The sequence below is a fragment of the Hyperoodon ampullatus genome (assembly GCF_949752795.1).
Source record: "Hyperoodon ampullatus genome assembly, chromosome: 1".
Classification (NCBI taxonomy): Eukaryota; Metazoa; Chordata; class Mammalia; order Artiodactyla; family Ziphiidae; genus Hyperoodon; species Hyperoodon ampullatus.
The window spans coordinates 220,148,543-220,168,291 of NC_136914.1; the positions used below are offsets into that span (position 1 = coordinate 220,148,543).

General features: G+C 49.6%; 1 protein-coding gene across 1 annotated transcript in view; it reads left to right on the top strand.

The window, feature by feature from the left end:
• The window catches only part of TACC2 (transforming acidic coiled-coil containing protein 2), a gene marked incomplete at its 5' end in the record, with an annotated part of 174,509 nt that overhangs the window by 59,538 nt on the left and 95,222 nt on the right, over positions 1-19,749 (top strand). The window contains one exon of the mRNA XM_079706374.1: positions 9,662-9,787. Coding sequence (XP_079562500.1) covers positions 9,662-9,787 — 126 coding nt within the window. The remainder of the gene's footprint in view (positions 1-9,661; positions 9,788-19,749) is intronic.

Genomic DNA, 19,749 nt, shown 5'->3' on the forward strand with positions numbered 1-19,749 from the left:
TGTGAATCATGATTTCCATCTCATTAACAGTGGGGGTAGTCACGGTGCCCGCCTGGCTCACAGAGCTGTAGGGGCAAGTGAAATCATGTGCATGAAAATACTTGGCAAACTGTGAAGTGCGGTGCAAATGGAAACTCATGCTAATATTTTTCACTTTGTTATGATTAAAAAGGATTTAATTAGAGGAGGTAGATTTCCTAACACCTCCTGTAGCTTATTTTTGTTGTTATTATTTTTACTTGGAAACAAGGAGGTGTGCTACTCGATGCAGATCTTTTTTATGTGGAAGCTGGTTATCTAGGTTTCCTTTCTGTCCATCTTCCCTTGCTTTGTCACCCTCCCTTTTAATTGCTTATTTATACTTTCCCCAGAAAACAAGTAAAAATAAAAGAATAGGAAATGCATGTCAGTTCCTCTTACAGAGAGCAAATCTGGTGAAAAACTGGAAAGAGAAAGCAGTTGTTTCACTGGCTCCTATGCAGGATTGGCTATTTAGAGTCCTAATTCCTCTCACTGCCTGGTTGTGTCCAGTGGGTCCTCTGAGGTCCAGAGCTCTCCGGGTGGGTGTCTGTGTCACCGAGAGCATACGGTTCCTGGCCAGCGTCCTCAGGTTTAAGCTCCTGAGGGCACAGGGTTGGTTTCCTATCACGACATTTCCCCAGTGCGGGCCCATTCCAAAGAGGCGATAAGAAGATGAGTCATGTCCACGTCAGGAGCGTCTTTTCCCTCCTTCTTTTATGGTCAGGATGCCCCTCCCTCCAGCCCTCGGGCTTCCCCTGGCTGCCTGCTCTCCAGCGCCTGCTTCACAGGAAACAGGAGAAGGTCCAGTGTTCCCTTGCAAACCTTGACCGAGGCTCGCTCACCTTGTGAGTTACCTGGCCCAGGAACCTGCATTCCACAGTTCTCTGCTTCCAGCTCCCAGGTTGTCTTGTGCTCAGCCATGTGCTAGGGTCTCTCTCTTCCAGTGCCGACAAGACCCTGCCTCATTTCCCCGGCATCCTCGTGCCTAGTGCCGTGCTGAGTAGGACACCTGTCCAGCGGTTCCTTCTTGGATCAGTGACTGTCTCACTTTGGCTTCTCTCTGGAAACGGCGGGTACAAGCCTTTGCTCCATGCATGAGGTCTAGACCTCTCGTTGCATTCCGTGGGTAGGGAGAGCTTACGGAGGTAATTTTGCTACTTGTGTAGTTTTGGAATCAGGGAAAATCTGTGACCATTATAAGATATGGAGAACTCCAAGAGGCTTTTTAAAAAAAGAACACTAAAATTTTGCCTTGTCTGTACTTAAGGCATTTGTTCAGGCCTCAGCTTGATTATGAGCTGAGTTGCCTGCTGTCAGTTCAGAAAAGTTAGAGAAGCTGGCTCTGGCCTGGATTAAGTGGCAGCTAGACAGCTCTGGTGGCAGTAGCAGTTAACATCTCTCTGCCCTAGCTACTTTCCTTGCATCCATACGTTCAACTAATATTTATCGGACACCTCCTGTTTTTTGAGGACCCATTGTGAGATCGACACTATGCTTGACATCTATGTTTTGCTCTTATTTCTTTTAATAATCTTTCCAAGTTATTCAGTTTGTCCCCATTTTATAGGTTCAGAAACTGAGGCTCAAAGAGGTTAATGAACTTGCCTAGGACTACAAAAAGCTAGTAAATGGCAAAGCTGGCTTCAAGCTCACATCTGCCCGTCTCCAGAGCTGTGCTCTCTGTACTATACTCACTGCACTGCTCGCCCACCCAGTGGATGACTCAGTTGGATTTCTGTGCCCAGGGTTCTGGTGAAGTCGAGGCACCTGTTGGTTCCATGCACTGGCTCTCGGGAGAAGTAGGCAGCCTTGGCTGAGGTCTTGACCCCAAGGTGCTGGCCTATTCAGCAGGCATACCCCTTGGCTTTGTGCTGTCTCATCAGGGGGGCAACTATGTTGTCACTTACCTGACCATGTAGCTTCTCCCAGCACCTGGATGGGTTTATTTCTTTGTCTTTTGAAAAGAACAGTGACTACTGTCTCCCTGCCTTGTCCTCCTAGAATAGCTTCCTCCCCTTTGCATAAACCCCAGTCCTTGAGTTCGTTAACCCTGAGAGGTACGGGGGCAGCAGTCCGATTTTAAGGGTGCGTAAGTTGTGTATGAGAGGGGGATTCCCCCTCTGCGCCCCCTCCCCGTCACCAGGTCTCCCAGGGAGCTGGTCACCCCTGCCTCCCATCTGTAAGTCCTAACCGGGAACCTGGCCCCTGGCCAAGGTGCCAGGCCAGCTGGGGCTGGGCCGCAGTGGACACTGCCCAGAGCCTCCTCCAAGATGTCCTTTTCCAGCCAGCCCAGGGGGCTGCGCCTCTAGAGCCTCGGGGTTTTCAGATCAGAAAATCAGTGGCCTGGAAGGGACCCTGGAGACCCAACAGTCCAAACCCTCATTTTATGGAGGACATGCCTGCAGCCTGGGTGGGGAAGGGTCTTGCCCGGCTACCCCGGGTTAGAGCCGTGCCAGAGCCCCCATGGACTGCTCACACGCTTTCCGTGGGGAGGTGGACCCCGCTGGGCTGCTTTGCATATCACTCTCTTCATTCTGCATGCTTGAGAGAGACGCCGCTTGAGACCAGGGTCCTGTTGGCATGAGGTTTGCGGTCGGAGCAGCCGGATGGAGCTGAGCTCAGCGTGGCCTTGGGTAGTGACTTTCTCCATCCAGGGGCTCCATTTGCTCTTCCTGAAACGGGCTGTCACATTGCTCACAGTGACAAAGGGCCTGCATGGTGCCTGGCACACAGCGGTGCTCCGAAGCCTTGGTTCCCGTTGCTGTTGCCACCTGTACTCATCCCTGTTCTACGACCCCAGATGGCGTGCACACCTGGGCAGGGACGGCGGGAGGAGGGGCATGTGTACTTTGGAGAAGCACGGTCAGTGTGTTCCGTTGGGGAAAACTGCACACCCTGTTGTGTTTTGTATTACTGACGCCATCATTTGTGGAGCACTTCCGTGTGCCAGGCCCTTTGCCACTTTACATGACGGGTTTCAGGAAACCCTCCTCACGCCCTTTCCAGACAGGATGGCCCTTGCCTTCTCTGACAGATGGGGAAGCTGGGCTCTGAGGACATCTTCCACAAGGTTGCACAGCTCTTTATTGCGGGAGTGGTGTTGAGACTCTGGCCTCCTGTCACCGGCTCCATCCTGCCTGTCTGGGGAGAGCGTGGTGGGGATGCAGGTTCTGTCTCGGAACGCTGAGGGGGCACCTAGAAGGGATGCGCGTGTGTGCCCCACGTGCTCCCGTGCCTTGGCTCTGGCTTCTAACCTTTGCCAGCTGGGTCGTGCCCAGCTCCTAACCGGCCAACAGCTCCCAAGATGGAGATCTCAGAGTATGCCATTTTGGTCATTTATGACAGGTTTTGCTTTTCTTAAAAAAAAAAAAGAGGACTGAGCCAGTGTGAGCAGCGCTGGGCTGTCTTTCAGCTGTGTTGGTGAGAGCTTCACCAGCATTTTCCAAAGTGTGGTGCCCAGCTCCCAGGCGGCCTGGCCTGAGCCTGGGGGCTGCCTGGCCGTGGTGAGTTATCTGTTACTCATTCTGTTAGAAAAAAGTACAAGCAGCACATCAAAACCGCAGACTCACTGGGGTTATTCCCTAGAATGATGTACCTTTATTTAATTTGAACAACTGACTTCATTGAAAGTTAAGTTTAAAGTAAATAATAGTACAGAGGGTCTAAGGTACTATACGTGAAACATGCAGTTATTAACGCGACTTTCCAACCAGTCAGATGCTTAAAACCCAAATCATCTTTGATTGTTGTTGCAAACACGAGGGTGTCCCCATCCAAACAAACACTCCAGTGATCATTTCCCCCAAGCAAGGCCCCTCTCCAGCACAACGCGATACAGCCATCCAGTTGGGAAATCCACATGATATGTCACGGCATCAGCCAGTCTTCAGAACCCATTCGAATTCATCCACACCGTCCCTTTTCCTACAGATCCAGGGTCCAGCCCAAAGGCACGTGTCACACTCTAAGTATGCCCGCAGACTCTCCTTCAGTCTGGAAGAACTCCTCCATCTCTTGCTGTCTTTCATGACCTTTCAAAGTACAGCTCTTTCATTCTGGGAAGATCCCTCAACCCGTGTCACCTCATGACCAGACTCTGGCTGTCGTTTGGGGCAGGGATCCCATAGAAGTGACATAGGGTGAGGACCATCCACCGCCAGGCACGTAATCTCGGTCAACACCTGGCCACGTCGGTGCCCACCGGGTTTCTCCGCCTTTAAGTCATCATTTCCCCCTTTGTAATCTATCAGGATCTGCTGGGAAGGTGCTCCAAGACCACCCCACTGCCCTTTACTTCTTTAAACCTCCATCCACCTCCCTTAGTGTCCTTCGATGGCTCCTGCCGGAATTCACCGCCACTCTGATGGTTTTTAAATGGCGGATTTTCAGTTTTCATCGCTTCTTCTACATTTACCAGTTGACATTGTACTGTAAAGAGGAACTTTCCTTCCCCACCATTTATGTATTTGTTCGTGTTTTTATATCTATATGGACTCGTGGATTATTACTTTACTCAATGGATTTTAACCTATTACTATCTGTATTTTTTTTTTTTTGATGTCCAGATAGTCCCAGATGTGACCAGTGGCAGCCTCTTTGAGTGGTTCTGATGTCCTTTTGACGTGACCCCTTTCAGCAGACATAGTGGGAAATAGGTGTGTGTGTAATGTGTACACACACACACCCCTCTCTATCTATAGCTAGTGTTCATCTGATATGTCTGATTGCAGCCCAGCCCTGAGAGTTCTTTCAAGCCTCATCACCTTTGTATATTCTATGCAAGGCTTCCCTGACCATGAGAACCTGCTCCCTTTATCCTTGACGCGGTTATTTTTCTGCTAATCTCCCGGTGGGTAACAGTTTCCTTAAGACACCAGTCTCCTCCTCTGTGCCATTGTGGCCCCTGTCCCTTCTCCTGTACCCCTTCCTTCCTTGCCCTGTCCAAGGGAAGGGAAGTGAAGCCTAGTGGCTTTCCACCCAAACCATCAGGGAGAGAGGGAGGGAGGAGCATTTTTAATCTAGAAAGCCCTTTGCACATGTCTGTCTGTTGAAGCACTTGACTTGCTTTGTCCCCTCACAGGCCCTTCCCAGATCACCCTGGCCTGAAAGGAGCCCCTTTTTCTGTGGCAGCTTGTTTTTCTATTACCACCCTTCTCAGTTTTCCTTGAGTTAGACTTTCAGCTTGCCTTGCTCTCCATCAGCCTGTCAGCCCTGAAGCATGGGATCCCCATCTTTTTAAAACTACTTTATTGAGGTGTGATTGACATATAAAAAGCTGTACATATTTAATGTATACAGTTTGATGAGTTTGGGGATAAGTATACATCTGTGAAACCAGCACCACCATCAAGGCCATAAACATATGCATCACCTCCCAAAGTTTCCTCTCACCCCATTACTATTACTATTACTGTTATTATTATTAATTTGATCCTGATTTAATTTATCTTGGTGCTGGCCACAGAGCTCTTGCTGTGCACAGGTCTTATGTGTAGAACTGAAGGTGTTGGCTTTTTAGACTAGAATGTGAATATCTTCCTCTTTGAAGCACAGCCCTCTCTGCCTCAGCCTCTGAAGGAAGGTGACTCATGGCCCTTTGGAGAAGCACTTGTTGATACAAGCTTCCCTCCCTGACATTCCAGTGGAAAATCAACCCTTTGCTGGCCTGACTAAATTTATAGTGGGTTGGCCCCAGCAGCTGGTGGAAGCAGCTGGTGGTTAAAATCTCTGACAGATTTTTTTTCTTCCTCTCTGAAAAATATTTCAGTCACTCTAGTCCCAGCACCACAGAATTTGGAAGCCATTTATAGCCTCTTACAGCTGGTCTGAGAAGAATTCCCCTATGTCCCCAGAAGTCGGCTCTCCCCTGTCCTTAGCCATCTATCTGCAGCACGACCAGATCCCTGCGAAGTAAGACAGAAAGATCCTGGGGCTGATGGTACAGTGTGAACTTGACAGTTTTTTTCTTTTAACAATTTCACATGGTTCAATTTAATATATGTGTATACACACATATATGTATATGTAAAAATTATTAAAATTATGTCGTATGGGAGGTTTATAAACCTCCCATATGACATAATATGGGAGGTTTATCCAGCCTATTAACTCTTGATTTACACACTATTCTAACACCCGTAGTCTGTAGTACATTAGAAGCAGAGAACTGGAAGGCATAAGGTAAAAAAGAGTCAGGTGAGTTGCAAGCAGACGTGCTGGCTCACAGCCTGCGAGGGAGGGACCAGACTGAGTTTGCAGAGTCCTTGAGATTGTGCTGTCCAGGGCCTTCCCTTTTAAAGACAGAAAAGTTCAGCTCAGAGGAGTCACCTGGCTGAGATCCCAAGGTGGGGCTGGTCTAGAATCCAGCCCTCTTGACTTCGTGTACAATTGTTGTTCTGGTGCCATAGCATACCTCCTCACTTATATCATAGTCGCTCAAGACGCTGATCATGTGTCATTGACAGAGTGTTTAGTTATGTTCAGGATTCTCTGTTCAGAAAAAATCAAGGGAGTGTCTAATATGCTTTGAAAATAACTCCATCCCAAAGAGTTAAAATTAAAATGCCATCCCGTAGAATATGCGAGCAGATACTGGTTATCTAAAAAATTCTCCACCAGGACCTTATTTTCCCCACTGGTGCCTATTGAGTGAGACGTGGCTGGGTTTCTGTCCTGAGATGAGGCTGACAAGCCTGGGTCCTCCCTGGGGGAACGTGTGAGTGTAAAAGTGGGGGAAAGGCGGCGTTGCTCTGCTTGTCCTGTCTCTTGAAACTTTCACTGAACTATGAATTGAAGTTGCTCCCTGGCACTCAAAATTTTCCTTAAAAATGCTTTCTTATTTCTTTTGCTTATAAAAGCAGTATGTGTTCAGAATAGAACTAGAAAATAGAGATAAATTCAACGAAGAAGAAAAAAACACTCATAACTTTACTACTGAAAGAATTACCATTAATACCTCGGCATTCATTCACTCTGTTGCTCGCTTCCTATGTGGGTGTTTACGCATATATGCATGTGTACATATATACACACACATACGTATATATCGATACACACATGCACATAAAATCTGGATCATGCTGCCAATAGTATTTTAACCTATTTTCAGTTAATAATGGATCATTTACCTCTGGATATATGGAGAGCTACTTTCTTTTTTAAAATTTTTTAATTATTTTTTTTTTTTACCTTTTTTAAAATGGTTGCAAATGAGTCCATTCTGTGGACATGCTTTAACTTGATTAACTGTCCCCTAGTGTTGGACATTTTGGTTGTTTCCATTTTTTTTTTTGCTATTGTGGTCACAGCTATGGTCAGCATCTTTGCTCACACCCTTAATCATCTCCTTGGAATAAATTCTTGGAAGTAGAATGGCTGTGTCAAAGAAAACAAAGTCTTTTACGGCTTTCAATCTGTGTTGCCAGAACTCCAGGGCCACATTTTTCCGCTCAGGTTTTATGACTTTAGAAAGTCGATATTGCCTGTGGTTTAGGATTCTCCAAATCGTGATCCAACAGAGACACCCAGAGTCCCTGCCGGCCTCCTCCTCCAGGCTCGCCCCTTCCTTCACTTCACGCTGTGCCCTTTTCTCTCTGGCTCCTTGGGTGTGGTCATTACAGGGCTCCAGGGTCATGTTCTGGGGGATTTGGGATAGTGGGTGGGAACCATGGAGGAAAAAGGAAGCATCACAAGATCCATGGGAATAAATAGAAAGGTGTGGGCACAAACGTGTGCTAGTCCAGTCATATTTAGAACATAGTTTTGGGAAGTTCACCCTGGGCCTCCCTGCCTGTCTTTCGTCTCAATGCCAAGGGCAGCACTCTGTGGCTGAGCATTTGATAAAGGCTTTGGGCTGATTCTTTTTTTTTTTTTTTTTTTTTTTTTGTGGTACGCGGGCCTCTCACTGTTGTGGCCTCTCCCGTTGCGGAGCACAGGCTCCGGACGCGCAGGCCCAGCAGCCATGGCTCACGGGCCCAGCCGCTCCGCGGCATATGGGATCCTCCCAGACCGGGGCACGAACCCGTATCCCCTGCATCGGCAGGCGGACTCTCAACCACTGCGCCACCAGGGAGGCCCTGGGCTGATTCTTCAGCTTAGGATCAAGTCCCAGTCCCTCGACCTGGCCTTGTGATCTGGTTCCTGTCCACCTGTCCCCTTCCTGGTTGTCTTGATCTGCATTCCAGCTACAGAGGCCTTTCTGCATTCCTCCAGAATGCCAATCTCCTTCCTGATCTGGGGCTCTCAGATGTGTGGTTCCCTGTGCTGGGGGCACTCTCCCTTCCCTTACTCTTCAACCTTTGGGACATAGCCTAGTGGGGTGGTTAAGAACATGGCTTCTGGGGTCTGGCTTGGGTTTGTATCCTCTTACCAGCTGTGCAACCTTGGAAAAATTCCTCAACTTCTCTGTGCCTTAGTTTCCTCATCCGTAAAATGGGAATAATGATAGCACCCACCTCATAGGGCTGTTGTGAGGATCACCATATGGTGATCTCTGTAAGTGCTTAGATAATAGTTCCTGACACACAGCAAGTGTCAGCAAATATTCGCTATCACTGAGCTGGTGACTGGCCTCAGCTTACAATTTTACGAAGACATTTTTCCTGACCCCCACTCCCAGCTGGGACCTCCTAGTTTATGCTTTCTTAGCCATCTGTACCTTTCCTTCTTAGCAGTTACAACAGTTATTACTGGATAAATAAGCATTTTTTAAAAATGTTTGACTGTTTCCTGAGACTGTAAGCTCCATGAGGGCAGGGACCACCTCTTTCCTGCTCACCACATAGAGTTGTTACTCAGTCAATATCTGCTCAAGGAATGAAGATAACTGTCTCGTTACTGACTGCCCCAGAGCTGAGCTCATCAGAAGGAAGAACTCTTGACCCTCCCCGATAAACTGAGACATAACTGATCATGAAAGGGGTTTCCCAGCAGAGTAAGCAGATGTGTGTGACCAGAGACAGTGTCTGGTGACCTGTGTCCCTCCGAACTTTCAAATCCTGCCTGCTCTTGGAGGTTGTCAAATGCTGACTTTCCCAGTGGATGAAGGACCAGTGTAGTTTTTAATTTCTATCTCACTGTAGGTCAAAACTTTTGAAAATATAATTAAATGAATTACTAGAGAATGAAACAAAACTCAAGGCCAGGGTTTCTCGACCTCGGCACTACTGACATTTGGGGCCAGATGATTCTTTGTTATGAGTCTGTCCTGTGCACTGTAGGATGTTTAGCAGCATCCCTGGCCTCTGCCTACTAGATGCCAGTAGCACCCGCCCCCTCCAGCTGTGACAACCAAAAATGTCTTTAGATATTGCCAGATGTCCCCAGGGGGCAAAAATCACCCCTGCTTGAGAACCACCCATCAAGACCTACAAAATGCGTCAACAGACAAAATGACTCTATCGTGTTGCTCTAAAGGTTTCTAAACCCTTACCCCAGGTGTCTGTGCTGTCTCATGGTGGAGCGGTAAACAGCCCCTCCTGGACCAGCCCCCTCCGTGGTCTGCACCTGGAGCAACACCGGCCCCTTCCTCTATGAAAAGGGAAACTGAGGCCCTGCTTAGGGCCCAGATAAAATGTGCTGTTGAAACATATTTAAGACATTCAGGAACATTTCTGAGCCTTGCTTTTTTTCTTTCCTTCAGTTCACCTGTAGTGGATGATGTCATCCAACCAGCTGCCCTTGAAGACCTGGAAAACCCTCTCTTAGCTGCCTTCTCCCCCCACGGTGACGTCAGTGGCTGGGTGTCCACGGATTTGACAGCCCAGAGGTATGGTGGCGGTGGTGCCCACGGCGGATGGCGGGACCCCCGGGCCCGGCCCCTGAGGCTGCCTCCTGTCCTCTGTGCCATCTTCTGTCCCGCAGTTGACCCCCAGACCCAACACACACACAGGTGTGCTCACTCTCCTGCACAGGGCTGGGCCTCTTCTTAGGGCCGCAGGAATTACCTGAGGGGCACCAGAAAGACCCCCGCCGCCCCGTGCTCTATTTAAAATAGCAGTCCTCCAGGAGCGATATCGTGCTCTTTATACGTTTCCAGGGAATGACTTAGCCGCCTCTGGCTTCCCGGGACACGCGCTGGGTCAGCCACTTGTTTTCTCTGTCTTTGGGGAAGGGAAGAGGCATCAGCACGCGGGGAAGGGGACCAGGCACCGCGCCTTGCTCAGCAGACCGGCCTGGGGGCGGGGGAGGGGCTTTCTCCTGCCTCGTGTTCCGCCCGCGCTCCCTCCCCCTGCCCTGCGTGCCCCGAACCCCGCACCCGTCGCTGCTCTCCGTGTGTGGCGTGTACATCGGGCTTCGCCCCGACTCAGAGGGTGCGGATTTGACCCGTGGTTTATTTAAACCAGGCTTGCTCACAGCCAGCCTCGGGACTCGGCTCATACGCCTGTACACACACACACACACACACAAGCTCTCTCTCTGCACACGTCTGTATGTCTCTCTCTATATTTATATAACACATACACACACACAAGCTCTCTGCACACGTCTATATATGTCTCTCTCTATATTTATATAACACACACACACACACACACACAAGCTCTCTCTCTACACGTCTATATGTCTCTCTATATTTATATAACATACACACACACACAAGCTCTCTCTACACACGTCTATGTGTCTCTCTATATTTATATAACACATACACACACACACACAATCTCTCTCTACATACATCTATATGTCTCTCTGTATATTTATATAACATATATATACACACACACACAATCTCAGTACACAAATCTATGTCTCTGTATTTATATAACATATATATATATACACACACACACAATCTTTCTCTCTACACACGTCTATATGTCTCTATATTTATATAACATGTACATACACACACATACACAGTCTCTCTAGCCACGCCTATATATGTCTCTATATTTATATAACATACACACACACGCAGTGTTTCTCTATACACGTCTATATGTGTCTCTCTCTGTATTTATATAACATGTACATACACACACACACAATCTCTCTCTCTACACACGTCTATATATGTCTCTATATTTATATAACGTATATATACACACACACACAATCTCTCTACCCACGTCTATATATGTCTGTATATTTATATAACATACACACACACACACACAGAGTCTCTTTCTCTACACACGTCTGTATGTGTCTCTCTCTGTATTTATATAACATATGTACATACACACACACATAATCTCTCTCTCTACACACGTCTATATATGTCTCTATATTTATATAACATACACACACACAGTCTCTTTCTCTACACACGTCTATATGTGTCTCTCTCTATATTTATATAACATACACACACATTTTAATTGTATTTGTATTAGTAAAACAGCTGCTTTTTGCCGGATGGCGCATGGCTCTGGGGAACCGTAGTGAACGGGACAGACACCGGGTCCCTCCTCCCCAGGCTGAGACAGGAGCCTCCCTCTGAACTCCTGCAGCCACCCTCTCCCCCTGTGTCACTGCCCTTCACAGATCCCTGTGAATTACCTGTCTCGAATGCCCTCTCTTTGCGGGGAGAAACTGGATCAGCTGAGACCTCTGGAATCCCAGCACCCAGCCTGGCCCGGGCTGGTCCTTGGGGAAAGGCAGTAGACTTGAACTGGGTTAGAGGGAAGAGCGGGGTGAGCCTCCTTGTCTGCCTGCTTGGGGGCCAGTGTGCGCTAACCACCCCCGAAGTCGGCCCTCCTGGGGGACAGGCGGTCCATTCCTGCCCGGTCCCTGCTGTCCTGCTGGGACAGCGTCGAGAGGCCTCTTCATAAACTGGGAGGGGGTTTGCCTGGTGGAGGAGAGGTGTGAGGGCAGGGCTGACACCGCAGGAAGCTCCAGGCCAGAAACAGATGCTCTAAGGCAGCTGCACATTGACCTCGAATTCCGAGTGTTTCTGTTACAGGTGGGAGTCAACCATAGTCCTTACTTACGTATGAGTTTAACTTCTTAAAAGACGCATCCTAGCTGGGGAACAAGGCCCTCAGCACACAAGGAGCGTGCAGAAGCTTCCAGGGTGAAGTCGGACATTCCTCTCCGTCCTTGTGCTCGGCCTCCTCCCCTCCCCCATGGCCCTTCCCTGACCCCCACCGTTGTAGCAAGGCCAAGGGACGTCCAGCTGCAGCCGGAGGGGCTCAGCCTCCCTTAGGGAAAGGAGTGGGGCTGAGATCATCCTCATCCAGTGCTCGAGGGACGCCAAGGGGCCGTGAGAGCAGAAGATACAGGAGGACTTGGCTGGGTGACTCAGGAGAACTAACGTCCAGCGGGGGGTGTTACTGGCGCTTCTGAAGTTCCCACCTCAACCCGAGCCTGTGTCTTTAGAATGACCCGTCCCAGGCCCCGTAGTAGTCCCGTGATGTCTGCTCTTCAAGCTCCCTCTGAGGGCACTTCCTGTGCTCCAGGCACCATGCGGGGTGCATCTCCGTAAATCCTCACAACAGCCCCAGCGGGTAGGGGGTTCTGTTACGACTGCTGTGTTACAGGTGGGCAGACAGAGGCTCAGAGACACGTGGCTACTGAGTGGCAGGGCTGGGGTTTGAAGCAGGTCCAGCTTGGCTACCGAACCTGGTTCTGAGCTTCTCCACTGGCTGCAGGGGGCCGGGTTCCCCCTTCTCCCCACGCCACGAGGTCCCGCCTACATGACTGGCCTCTCAAGTCCGAGAAGGATATGAGTAAAGAAGTTGTGTCACCTGTGACCATGACCAAGAGTGATCACAGGATGCAGGAAGGGACCGGTGGCTGAGTACCGAGTTCATCAGTGCTGAGAGCTTGGCCAGCTCTCTGTCTTTATTTTCCAGTGGAAAGACTCAGTAGATCTCTATGCCGACTGAGCAATTTTAGTGCCTTGCCAGTGTGATTGGACATTTGTCCGGAGTTGTACTGTCCTATTTTTACTGGAAATTGGTGGGAAGGAGGTAGTTCTGGTAGCAGAGATTGGTCTGGCTTTGGTTACCAACTCTGTCTACAAAATACGGTCGATCCGAGTTATTTGCAGATTCCATGTTTGTGAGTTTGCTTCCTCGCTGAGATTTATTTGTAACCCCAAGATTCATACTCATGGCTCTTTCATGGTCATTTGTGAACACATGCAGAGCAGCAAAATATTTGAGTCACCTGACGAGCGTGCTCCCAGCTGAAGTGGAGCAAGGTGACCTCTGGCTTCTTACCACAGCTCTCGTATTACGAAAAGTGTCCTTTCACAGTATATTTAGTGCCGTGCTTTTTGTGATTTTGTGCATTTTGTTGATGATTTTGCTGTTTAAAATAGCCTCTAAGCACAGTGCTGAAGTGCTGTCCAGTGTTCCAAAGTGCAAGAAGGCTGTGATGTGCCTGATGTAGAAAATACTTGTGTTAGATAAGCTTCGTCTGGGTGTGAGTTATAGTGCTGTCTACTGTAAATTCAGTGTTAAGGAATCAATTATATATTAAATAAGATGTTTTAAAATAGAAACTCACATAAAGCAAGATTATGTTTTGATCGGTTGACAAAAATATTGGGACCAGTGGCTTGCAGGAACCTAACCCTAGATTTCCTGTAGGAGCAGTGGTTTAGTGTCTGCTCATTCACAGTGTCCAGGGTGACTTTATAGAACATAGTTATTGTGAATAAAGAGAATCAACTGTACTTAACCTTGCTGCTCTGTGGGAGTGACTAAGAAGGACATTCTGGGTGTGTGGTGGTGGCTTTTTAGACCTCAGAAATGACCCTGCCTCCCCACCCCATCTGTCTTAGTCTGTTCCTGCTGCTATAACAAAATACCACAGGCTGGGTGGCTTACACGCAGCAGAAATTATTGCTCACAGCTCTGGAGGCTGGAAGTCCATGATTAGGGTGCCAGCATGGTCGAGTGGAGGCCCTCTTCCTGGCTGCACACTTCTCCTTGTGCGCTTACGTGATGGAAAGGTCTGGGGAGCTCTGCAGGGTCTCTTTTATAAAGTCAGTAATCCCATCATGAGGGCTCCAGCCTCATGATGTAATCACCTGCTAAAGGCCCCACCTCCTAATACCATCGCCTTGGGCACTGGGACTTCCACATAGGAATTTGGGGGGACACAAACATTCAGATCATAGCATCACCCAAGGATCCCCCCTCCACTGCTCGGAACAGGAGAGGCAGGGGGAGAGGTGAGGAGAGACGGGGAAGGAACAAACCTGGGCAGAGGGCAGCCTGTAACATCCTCTAGAGGTTTGCTGTCCCGCAGAAGCAGGGTTGGTACCTTAAATTAAAAAATTAATTTAAATTAAAATAGAAATATGTTAAAAAATTATTAAAACAAGAAAAGTGGGGCTGGAGCATTTTCTTTAAGCCACCAGAGAGAAAGCAGAGCAGAACTCTCTCCCTCCTTTCTGCCGCTACTAATTCTTTGGTGCTGATCCTTCCCTTTCAACCCTCTTTCTGAGCAAGAACAAAGAGGGAAGCCACCCCCGTCCCTGCAGCAATTCTCAAATAAAATGAAAGGGATTTTGACACTCCCCTTCTCTCCAGTTAAAGCCACTGGACGACGTCAAACTTGCTCCTTCCTCGGGGAACAGCCCCTGAACCCCCTGTAAATGGTTGAGCTTCCCTTTGGCTTTTGACGTCCCCGGATGGCACAGAAAGCCGAGCCCAGACCCTCTAGAACATTCTACAAATGACTAGATTGCCCGTGGCCACTTGTACTCCCATCTGTTCAATATTTTCTATTTTTTTTTATAAAGCAGCAGAATTGTTTTTCAATTGGAACCTTCCAGCTCTACTACCATTTGTTAAACAGAGTAAAACGGGGGACCCTGGTCACATCTGGGAAACTTCGGTGCTTTTCCTGTAGTCAGGAATCCAGGCAGAGGGGTCTCTTGAGACCTTGAGGACTCCCGTGGACACAGCTGGAAAACTACTCACCTGACTCATGTCCATGGGGTCCAAACGTTAGCATGCCTCAAAATAACCCACTTCCAGCCCAGATTGCTTCCCCATCCCTAGAGTGTCTGATTCAGGAGGTCTGAGGAGGCACCCAGGGTTTTGCCTTTTTTAACAAGTTCCCGGATGCTGCTGCTACTGCTGGTCTGGGGTCCACACTTGGAGAACCACTGGGTAAAGCAACGTGTCCAGATGCTCTTCTCACCTGTCTGGCTGTTAATGGCTCCTCAGGGTAGGAAACACCTGACCCAGCAGCTGGCGGCTGAACTTTCTAATCTCTGCCTTTGGACCAAAGAGCCAGGAGTAGGGGGTAGCCCCTGCTCAGCACGATCGTCTCACTGGAGTTTCCAAATTCAGAATTTTCCAAAGTTGAAAGCACAGGGAATTCATACTGACTTACAGCTTCTGTTTTTCCTCTTGCTCCAAATCATGTGGTTTCTTTTGGTTTCATCTGTTGGCACAATAAGGTTTTTTTTTTGTCTTTCTGCTATGGGTGTGCGTGGGTGGGTTCAACTGCTTCAGAAAGTTTAGCTGAACCTTTATTTAAGCAAGCGCCTTGTTAAAAACTGAGGGATAAAGTGGGGGCACTGTTGTTTTAACTTAGAAAAGGGATCACCTGAAAGCCTTCTCTGAATAACTGAATTCCTTTGTACCATTTAAAAGGTACATGTTGAATGAAGGTACGTGCTCATGAAACAGAGTTACGTAACCAGTACCTAGCAGGCCGAGTCAGTTGGGATGCACCTATATATTTGTTCAGAACCTTTGGGTTTCCAGTGTCCAGCTGGCTACTATTAGGTTGAAGCATGTGAATCGCCACATTGGCGTTTGTCAAAATATTGACAGCTTTGTACGGTTCAAACTAGCACAGGATTTTGTTCTTGGCTTGGTTTTTCATGGTTCTGGAGCTGCTTTATGTAGTAAGTAGGTTTTGACTTTCTGAATAAATAGTTAAATCTTGGATATCTGAGATCAGTTTCCTTTTGTCCTCAGTATCCTCAGCTCTGCATTCTCTGTTACCAAGGACCGTCAAGGCACGCAAGGAATCTTGCACCTGGGAAGAGGATGCAAGGAACTGGGAAAGACAGTGGTGGGAATTAATGTGCCGGATGATCCAACCCAGATCAAAGCCTCTTGTAGTTTTGGGATGGTATTTATGACTTTTCCTTTAGTTAATATTTTCCTCCCTGATTAAGTTTTGCTTCTGCCAAGCTTAAAAGTAACTGCTGTCCTCTGAGCACAGACGCGCTCTGTGAAAAGGGTATGAATGTGCTGGGAAGGAACCGACAAGCCTGTTCAGGGTTAACTGTGCAGAGCCAGCCTACGGCCAGACATCTGAAGGTCGGTGGCGTTTATACTGTCATGTGGGCTGCTCTTCACGGGCTGGAATATCTCCCTCGCGACAGAGATCACTTGATGTGCCTGCCTTGAAGTTTCCAGCCAATTTGCAAGCCTCTCTGGGCACTTTCTGATTTTGGCTTTGTTGCTTCTCAGGGGCTGCGTCTCGGAGGAGGGTGATGCAGGATCTCCCATCTTGGAGACTCCTCTTATCAAACCCCAGGCCTCGGTTGGACTGATTGTCCTGTGCTCCTGTCGACCGAACGTAGCTCTCCAAACCAGCAATTTCAAAGCGCTTTTCTTTCTCTGGCTTGCATCTCACTTTCAGCCTGAGCGGAGTCTTTGGCCTTAGCTCTTGCCCTATTACGTGATCGTGTGCACTTGGGGATTCAGGAAGAAAAAAATCAAGGGGGCCTGTGAGGAAGGGCTATTGTGTTAATACCTTCCAGATGGTGATGTGAAATGGGAGATAAGATGCTCTCACCCATCTGGCCCGACAGGACGTGATATGCTCGGCTTGTATCTTGGGGGCCGTTATCACACTCCCATGACAGCCAGGGTCACTCTGGTGTTTGTCCTTAGACAGGGGCTTAATTTGGCAACTCTCTCCATCTCTGAAATGAAACCTGCTATCAGTTCAGTGGGGGATCCGCCAAGAAGGACTCAAAAGCCCTGAACAGGGTGTCAAGAGACAACAGCTGGTGACGGCATCTCACTACAGCTGGGCTTGGAGGACTGTCAGGCTGAGTGCCAGCCCTGAAGCAACATGCTCTGTATTTCTCAGGTCTCGTGTGGGTGGCGACTGCATCCAGACGGTTAATGGGACCAGTTGTTGTTAGTGACGACCTTGGTGAGGTACTGAATCAGGGATGGCAAACTCTGACCCGTTAGTAGTGGTTCCTTAGGGATCTGTGTTAAGAAGGATTCAGAGGTCTTGTCCAGCTGGGCCTCGCAGGAAAGAATGCCTTGATCGACATGCCATTTCTGTCTGCTGAAAGTATGGTGAGTTTATTTGCCCTTTTTTTTGGGTCAACTCTTCCCTTAAAAAATAAAAGGCTTAAATTAAATCAACATTTCCTTCATCTTCCAAAAATACAAATACTTTACGTGAATTTGAATTCAGTTTCTTTGTTATTCCATAGGAGACACTGATTAACTCCTTACATGGGAAGAGGAATTAGTGGACTTTTACAACTAGAAGGGTCTTTGCAGCCCTATTCCTGGCCCATTTTATAGGGGAGGAGATCAAGGGCAAGTGAATGTACGTGCCTTGCAGAAGCCAACTGAGGGGAATTCCTTGGTGGTCCAGTGGTTAGGACTCCGCGCTTCCAGTGCCAGGGGCACGGGTTCGATCTCTGGTTGGGAAGATCCCACATGCCACGTGGCATGGCCAAAAAGAAAAAAAAGAAGCCAACTGAGAATGCAGATGTGGACCCCATCTCAGGGCCCTGCCCCGCTCTGTGCTGGGCTTGACAGCTGCGCACGGGTTCCCGCTGAGGGCTGGGAGTGGTACTGGGCATTGGAAAGGGCCCGACTCCCTGAGAATAACGTCTCTAAGACAAGTCACTGCTGCTCACGGGAGAGTTGAGTGGACAGGAGTGGGCAAGGGAGGCCGACCTGGTTATCTGCTCCAGCAACAAGGCCCTGTGGCAGCTCAGGGGGCCTTGGAGGGGCCCTATGGAAGCTTCCCCTCGGGGTCTGGAACCAGGGCTGACTTCATGGGCGTGTGACCTGGGCAGTCGCCCAGGGCCCCGTGCTCAGAAGGGCCCCATGCTCGGTTCAGCACGCTGCTGTCGTCACCCTCCTGAAATTCTTATACTTCAGGCACACGGGGCCTTGTGTTTTCACTTTGCTTTCATTTGCATTCTTGCAGCTTATGTTGCTGGTCCCACCTCAAGACGGTTGGACTCTGAGATTCCAAGAAGATAGGACAGTTGTCCACTCTCTGTGGCCTGCATGTTTGGGAGGCCAGGGGGCGGGAGGGAAGGAGCTGCCATGTGTTGTGCACTTGTTCCGGGCCAGGCCCTGTGCTGGGGGCTGGAGAGACCACAGTGGCTGATTCTCTAGTAGGAGAAGAGGACGTGTTAGCAGAAAACAACAGCATATGCAGAAGCCAGGCCCCGTCCAGCCTGGCAATGCAGGGTGGGCATCGTTACCCCTGCCGGGGATGGGGAGAGCTTCCTTGTTTGGGTGACACTGCAGGATGATTATGAGGTGGGCTAGGAGGGGGCCTGAGAGAGGTAGGTGGGGATTCAGGGGCAGGGTCTGCTTGAGCAAAGACACAGAGGCAAGAAACTGCCAGGAGCCCTTGGAGACTGGCTTGGTGGGGTCAGGGCAACAGGAGGACAAACCCGGGAGGGGACAGAGCTGGGCTGCGGGAGCCCCAGCTTGCGAGGCCCGGGAGTTTCACCTGTATTCCATCAGGTGTGAGGCGTGGAAAGTGGGGGAGGGCTTCAAGCAATGAAAGGACCTGATCAGGGCTTCCCTGGTGGCGCAGTGGTTGAGAGTCCGCCTGCCAACGCAGGGGACACAGGTTTGTGCCCCGGTCCGGGAAGATCCCACATGCCGCGGAGCGGCTGGGCCCGTGAGCCATGGCCGCTGAGCCTGCGCATCCGGAGCCTGTGCTCCACAACGGGAGAGGCCACAGCAGTGAGAGGCCCGCGTACCGCAAAAAAAAAAAAAAGAAAGGACCTGATCAGAGCTCGAGTTGGGACATTCTGGTGTCTGTGTGTGTGTGTGTTGGGGGATGGATGTGCAGGAGCCCTGCTCAGAGAGGCTGCAGGCCTGGACCAGCAGGACAAAGGAGACAGATTCTGGAAGGACAAGGGATGTGACTCAGCATGGAGGGGCGATGATGGGGCGAGAGAACAAGGAGAGTCAAGGACAGTCTCAACTTCTGGTCCAGGGCCTGGACAGCTGGCGGGGCCACTAGCCAAGCTGGGGAGAAATTTGGGGGAGGAGGAGGGTTAGGAGGGGACAGCGGGAGTTCTGTGGGGCCGGGAGGCATCTGTAGGTGCCCGTGTGTCGGAGCTTTGGTCGTGAGTCACTGAAGCTTTCCCTGTTGGGGCCTGACCTCCCGGCCTCTGGGGTTGGGGTTAGGCTGCAGACCAGGAGGGAGGGGTGCCATCATTCTTAAAAGAGCTGTTGAGTCATTTGTTTGGTGCCTTTAGCTGATGGGAACAGGCCAGTGCCGGAAGGGTGTGGCCCTGGTGGTCTGGGTGCCAACCAAGTGAAGGGTGGAGGGGGCAGGCATCCGGTCTCCGGGCTGAAGAGCTGAGGGGACCACAGGGTGTTCTCAGGGGTGGGGGGATGCGGTCAGCCTCGAGGCATCCTCATCGCAGTGTGGCTGTCACTGTGCTTCCCCATGGGGTTGGCCTTGTTCTGAGGCCACAGCCTCTCCCCCCCTCCAGGGTTTTCAAAGACAGAAACCTTTCCTTGCCCTTTGGTGGAGCTGTAAAGTACAGAACTACGAACTGTGTCACCTATTCTG